This window comes from Hypomesus transpacificus, chromosome 3 (assembly GCF_021917145.1).
Source record: "Hypomesus transpacificus isolate Combined female chromosome 3, fHypTra1, whole genome shotgun sequence".
NCBI classification, from domain to species: Eukaryota; Metazoa; Chordata; class Actinopteri; order Osmeriformes; family Osmeridae; genus Hypomesus; species Hypomesus transpacificus.
Window position 1 is genome coordinate 4785846 of NC_061062.1, and position 7229 is coordinate 4793074.

General features: G+C 42.5%; 1 protein-coding gene across 2 annotated transcripts; it reads left to right on the forward strand.

Annotated features, from left to right (window-relative positions):
- The first annotated feature begins 56 nt into the window (after positions 1-56).
- On the forward strand, positions 57-6333 carry mapre3a (microtubule-associated protein, RP/EB family, member 3a). 2 transcript variants are annotated; one of them, XM_047018448.1, is made up of 7 exons: positions 57-159; positions 1206-1333; positions 1530-1675; positions 1795-1996; positions 2888-3027; positions 4115-4267; positions 4443-6333. In XM_047018448.1, exons 2-7 carry the CDS (start codon positions 1213-1215, stop codon positions 4509-4511), a joined length of 831 nt encoding a protein of 276 aa, XP_046874404.1. In that variant the 5' UTR covers positions 57-159; positions 1206-1212; the 3' UTR covers positions 4512-6333. The 2 variants fall into 2 exon arrangements, with proteins under 2 accessions (XP_046874404.1, XP_046874403.1); XM_047018447.1 differs by having other exon boundaries at positions 1795-1951; positions 4443-6322.
- Positions 6334-7229: the final 896 nt, after the last annotated feature.

Genomic DNA, 7229 nt, shown 5'->3' on the forward strand with positions numbered 1-7229 from the left:
TTGGGTCATGGATTGTTGCAGACCGAGCGGCTGTAGCGTAGGGGGCGGCTCGTTACTAACCACTGCACAGCGCAGAATCTGGCAACGACGGCAGCGACGGGTATTGGCATTAGGAATACTGCCAGCGTGATAAAAACAGAAAGAGAGCACTGGAATACAGTGAGTAATGAGTGAATTAGGCCTATTGGAAATTAGTTGAACAATTGACCAATTCCAAATGACATGAATTCGTTTATTTGTAATGAGCAAGACAGCATTGTGTCATTCCAATTTTGCGAGGATATTTCGCCTGTAGTGAGTGTGTGAGGTAACCTGGTCAGAGGCCTGTAGAGGGGGCCGCTCCGTAGCAACAATGTTGCGGGTTTTCACACCCGAACCAATAAATGCATGGGCTAATGTATTGTTCTCTAAACGACCAGAAAACGCCCAATTGCCTCCTAATATGTTTCAGAGACTACAAAACATTTTATTTGCTCACTTTTAGCGCGCATGCGGTCCTTTAAAGGCCTAGGCAGTTAGTCGGGATAAGGCTTCATGAGAATAATGACTTCTTTCCCAGACTACATGACTCTTGAATGGGACGATAATTCACGTTTTGATTAATGTTAACCTGCAGACTCAAGGGTCAAGTACCATGCTCGGGATTAAACCAAAGCTATTAATATAGACTTCAGAGATCTAATTGTACGGTGCACGATTTTGACAGAAAGTGCTACTGTGCGCGAGTTGCATGTGCAGACTAATGTAGCCTATGTCGCTATGCCAGCGAAGGATGCTGAAATGATTGATAGGCTGCTGACAACCAACTATGCAGATAAGATATTCGAAATACATCAGCCTATTCGCCTCGGGTCATATAATAGCTTCAATCCTATTGTGTCCAAAGGTTTTTGTGTCTCAAATGATTCAGTAGATGAATTTCACTGTCTCATAACTGTGCTTTCAGCGCGCTTTAACAACAGTACAACGCCAAGTAATATGAAGTCAGCCAGTATATTCCCAAGGAATAAGACAGATGTATAGGGTTGTTCTGGGGTTTTCTTGAACATTTAATTACAATACCTTCTAATCTGATTGTATTACAGTGGTCTTGGCCTAACCACAGTCCTTTCCCACAGTGTAATTATACCAGATATACCGTCTATAAGTATATACATTTATGCTTGTTTTTTGTAATAAATGATTGATGGTTTTGTTTGTTTCAGGAAGGGTATGGCAGTAAATGTGTATGCTACATCCGTGTCCATTGACAACCTCAGCAGACATGACATGCTGGCGTGGGTCAATGACTCCTTGCACCTCTCCTACACCAAGATAGAACAGATGTGCTCTGGTAGGTCCTCTGATCCAACTGGAAGTTTTCTTATAACCCTTGTTTAATTGAATATTAAACCAACTGAGTACCTGTTGTTTTTAGAGGACACTGTGTAACACTGTGTAACACTGTGTAACCCTAATTACATTATGGTCATAATTGGCATTTTGAGTCAAGGTGTTCATATGCACATTTTTCTTTTTCTATCTTCCAGGGGCAGCATATTGCCAGTTCATGGATATGCTTTTCCCAGGCTGTGTGCTTCTAAAGAAGGTCAAATTCCAAGCTAAACTGGAACACGAGTTCATCCACAACTTCAAGGTTCTGCAGGCAGCTTTCAAGAGGATGAGTGTTGACAAAGTCAGCTTTTTGAAATAACCTAAATAACATTATAAGCCAGGCCACCCCCCATAAGAGCTTCAGCAAGTGTCATCATCTCACCAAAACATTCTCACATTCTCACCTCTTAACTCTTGCAGATAATCCCTGTGGAGAAGTTGGTAAAAGGAAAGTTCCAGGACAACTTTGAATTTGTTCAGTGGTTCAAGAAGTTCTTTGACGCCAACTATGATGGGAAGGAGTACGACCCTTTGCAAGCCAGACAGGGTCAAGACGTCGCACCCACTCCCAATCCAGGTGATCACTTTATCTACAAACCCAAGAGAGCTTGGCGAGCCCCAGGTAACCCAACACCCGGTCCTGCCTAGCTGCACCTTGCCCCCCCCCTGAGCTTTGGATGGCTCGGAAGTGCTCCTTGCACGCCGCTGGTGTGTGCACGATTCTGCTGTGCTAGCCGCCCATTTCACCAGGCTAGCGTTTAGTAGCAGCACACCACATGTGATGGTGTCTCTTTGGGTCATGGTCGGGTCACCTGAACCCCAAGTGGGGCGGCAGCTTCAGAGGGGTCAATGATTGGTTGAAAATCAATGCAGAAAGGGATGTTGATGACAATTTGCATATTAGAGATGGAGAGACAGCACCAGATGAAGACTGAGATATTTTTGGTGTGTGTATGATGCGCTCTGAAACTTAGACTGATAAATGTGATGGCTCTCATACTAACACCTGCCATGTTTTCAGCCTCAGTCTCAGACATGCCTGCGTGGAAGCAGCTTTATCATTGCATTGGTATTATTCAGGTGAACACATTCATGCTGACTCTAAGGTGCAGCCAGACCAGGTCTTGATTTCAGACGTTGGTCAGTGGATTTGTCTCATTTGTTGATGCGGAGGTTTAAAGCCTCAGGTAATGCAATGCAACTTAATAATGCCAAAACAGAATGCTGCAGTGTGTACCTGAAACAGTCATGTTTTATCTAAAGCACTAACAATGACATGTCAAACCAGAGTATCTTTTTTAGTGCAATGCTCCAGATTTAAAATGATCAACTGTAAAGTCCCTCAGATTACAACATAAGCTACACCACAGGCACCACATCATGCTATGCTGGCACTCCTCTTCCCTGCAAAGTAGGCTGCTATAACAACAGTCAAGATAGCATGTGTGCCTAGTAAAGAAGCACTGGGTTTCTGCTGCTGCTAATCATCTCTGACCTTCTCCGACACCTCCAGGACCACAGAGGACATCTCCAACGGTTCCCAAAAACATGCCCACTCCCCAGCGGGTGATGACCGCCACGACCATCAGGAAGAACCCGTCACTGGCCAGGAACGGGGGCAGCGATGTGGAGATCTTGGAGCTAAACCAACAGGTAGAGTTCCAGGGAGGGTAAGGAGGCATTGCTACCTCAGACAGCTTAGATGACCTGACACACACCTGTTACACAGGTCACCTGACACCCACCTGTCACATGACACACACCTGTTACACAGGTCACCTGACACCCACCTGTCACATGACACACAACTGTTACACAGGTCACCTGACACCCACCTGTCACATGACACACACCTGTTACACAGGTCACCTGACACCCACCTGTCACATGACACACAACTGTTACACAGGTCACCTGACACCCCCCTGTCACCTGACATTCACCTGTCACCTGACACACACGTCACCTGAAACACACCTGTTAAGGGGGTCACCTGACATACACCTGTCACCTGAAAAACACCTGTGAACTGACACTCAGCTGTCACCTACTACACACCTGTCACCTGACACACAGCTGTTAGAGGGGTCACCTGACACACACCTGTTACTAGGGTCAACTGACATACACCTGTCACCTGATACACACCAGTCACCTAGCACACACCTGTTACAGAGGTTACCTGACATGGCACATATCCAGTTGGGTTTTGAGAGCCGGCTGATGGCACATATCTATTTAATATGAGTATGTGGTGGTTCCGTAGGATGTGGAGTGTGTATCAAGGTTCCCACATGAGTTTGCCTTATCCTGTTTAAGCTTGCCTTATCCTGTTTGAGCTTAAACATGAACAAACAGGGAAACTGAAAAGTGGAGGGAATACGTACACTCTGGAAACGTAATACTGTATGTATGATCTCTCCAGTATGCTTAAGGTACAATACTAGACTAAACTAGAGCATGTCACACCACACTCTGCTATGGATACTAAACTTTTCAGTCAAAACTTAGTACGGTATAGCATAGTGTAGTTAAAAAATAGTATACTATATTTTAAGTTTTTCCCATCACGTTGTGTCAGGTAGGTACTTGAAGAAAGGTAAGTTCACAGACGTACAAAGACAAACGACGATCTACAGGCTCCTGGAGGAAAACAGGGAAAAAACAACTATATCTGCAATTTCTTCAACTGCCCACTCTGTATTGTTTTAAATGACTTTTATTATCTTACCCTACGTAGTTGATGGAGCTGAAGTTGACTGTGGATGGACTGGAGAAAGAACGAGATTTCTACTTCAGCAAACTAAGAGATATCGAGCTGATCTGCCAGGAGAACGAGAGTGAAAGTAGCCCCATCCTCAGCAGGATAATCGACATTCTCTACGCTACAGAGGTACACAACAATAAACTCCTGGTCTGAATTGACCTGCACTTGATCGGGCATCCAATGTGAATAATACCGTGACAGGTAGTGATAGTTGAAATCCTGACGAACAGTATGTCATGAAAGGGGTGGGGGGTCGGAGGTCGCGAACACTGAGCGCTGTCTCTTCCTGTTTGTGTCTCAGGACGGCTTTGCAGCCCCAGACGATGACGGCCTTGATGAACAGGCCCATCTGGACCAGGAGGAATACTAACCTCTTCACTTCCCTCTTCTCTGATCCCTCTGTATACACGCCCCCTATTCTCCATCCTTTTCCCCCCTCCTGTCCATATCACTTTAGTCCTACTTTACTGTCTCTGCACACCAAGCTCTATAAATACGCCCTTCATTCTTCCTCTTTACCTCTCTCTCTCTTTTTCTTTCTCTGTCTTCATATGTATATCTGTTTTTCTTCTCTGAGCCCCCACCAGCCATCGACATAATGTACAGTACATTTCAATGCCATAAGGTACCCACTTTCCCCTCCCCAGTGACCCAGTAGCTGCAACAGTAAATTGACATATCCCAGTCGTTTTAGCATGGTGCGTACGCAACACACATATAATAGCCAAGGAAAAGGCTCGAGCTAATGGATTGCGGACCTGATAGAAGCTGTAAATACAAAAAAGGATATTTTGATTTTTAAACTAAGACAACATCATTGGATTTTTTATTTTGCGCTCTTTTGATTGTAATCCAGATCATAGAAAACATCGCTTGCATGATAGATCAGGCTTCCATCAGAGTTACTGATACTAACAACAGCTACTTTAATACAACAACAAATGGTGTTTCATTTGGAGAAAAAAAGCCTCTTATTTATTTAACTTATGTTTAATTTAACAATGAAAATAATTGACTCAAATATTGTAAGAACGAGCATAAAAGTCGATTCCGATCTGATTTGTGCTTAAGGCAGTAAAGAGTTTCTTTTTTGAGGATGTATTTAAAGGCATGTGAAAACATCAGTTGGGTTTCGATGTCATGATCCATGCTCTTTGAGGACTCATTTTTCAATCTCAGCATGAGAATGTTCCACTTTGACCGTGAATGGGTGACATATTTGTAATAATGTGGAGCTTTAGTTTTTTGTCAAAGGTTCTTTTTATTTTATTTTACATTTGTCAAAGTATTTCCGGTTATTTGAGTATTTAGCTACTGATCAAAGGGGAAACCCTAACTCTATGGGGAAACCCTTCATCATAAACAGATTAGGCTACTCTTCAAAGTGACTTCGCAGCAAAAAACGTTTGACTATATTTATTTGTGAATGTGCTTCATGGATAACATGACAACAATCAAACAATTACAATCGTAGTTTGTTGACATTCAAGTTTACCGCTAATTTGATTGTGTTTATTGTAGCGCCAGTTGATTTGCTGTAAATTATTTCACAAGGGAAGCCGTGACCAAGGACGTCCCGGGGGTCTGTGACCAGTTCATAATGATGCTGGTCATCCATCATGAGCATCAAATGCACTCTCCCTGGCTTATTTTACTTAACTAACTTAGCCTACAACCATCTGCAACAACGGAACTGAACCTGCATTCTTGCATTGACTGTGCAACAGTGTTGGCTTAACATTCATCTTTGAGTTTTATTAATTAAATAAACAGTTGTGAAAGGAAAAGCTTGCATTTTTCACAGAACATTACAGCCGATAGGGGTCGCCAACAGGTCGATGTAGAGCGCAACACTCCACGATGGCATTTAGAAAGTGAGTAAAATCAACAATGTAAAAATGTACACCAAAATGTACAAGGACAAATTCCAGTTTTCCAGCTTGTAGGCTATAGGCTATCGGCCAATGTGTTTGGAGAAGGTTTAACTAAAGGCACAATTGCAGCCGAAACGTTGTTTGAGGAACACGAAAACGCGACGTTTAATTTGTGGTTTAAACTTCAGACAAGCTGTCGCCGGATAAAAAAAAATCACTGCCTCTAAATTACACAAAAATACATTGTAGAATTGTGTCACCAGGTGTCAGCATTGCAAAAGCAAGAGCTCAACACATTTCCTGAAAGAGGTTTAATGTTGTGTTTTGGTTACACTCAATAGTATAGTGGTAAAATTATAGGTGGGTGAACTATGAATTTTATTATTTATTTATTTATTTACAGGGTTGTCAAGTTTGGAGTGAGATTCCCAGAGAGAAACATATCAAGGTATAGAGAGAGTTGAGGAGCTGGAAGAGGAAGAGCCAGAGCATTTTGTATAATTTTAATGTAAAGCCAAATTCAAGTCTTTAATGCTTAAATATCCTTTGTTTCAGTTTTTTAATGTGCCCCCCTGATTAAACACTGGCCCCCCTTTGGCCCCCCCATTAAAATTAGTCTAGAACCGCCACTGAACAACGCTATCACGGATTAAAAATAAATAAAATACAAACTCATCGGAACAGAACAGAAACGATACAGGCAATTTTAAACCACGAACTGCAACTTCAATGTAGGAACAGCAAAAATTATTTTTATTTTTTATTTTGATAACGTTTCAGGAAAGGTATGTGCACTGTATTACAAGATAGAGAAAAAAAACTAACAAGCAAGCAACACTTCAAATGAATGACTTGACATTCTCTTGTGGCCCAAACAGGCACCTGTTAACCTGGGATGTCTCACAATATAAATAGTGTCACTCACCACACATCTGGATACAGATTAAACTAATAAAGTAATAAAGAATATATTAAATTAACAAATCAATCATTCTGGATCAGATTGGATGCTTTCAATCAGTGTTCGAACTGTGTCAAAGGTGTTGCGGTTGTGTGTGTGGGTGGGGGGGGGGGGGATCCAACCAAATTCATAGTTTTCTCGGGGGTGGGGGCATAAACAACACATTCTCTAGGTTTTATTTTTCGACAGAAAAATGGGAAGGGGGAAAGAGAGAGGAGGGGGTAGAGAGAGGAGGGGGGGTAGAGAGAGAGAG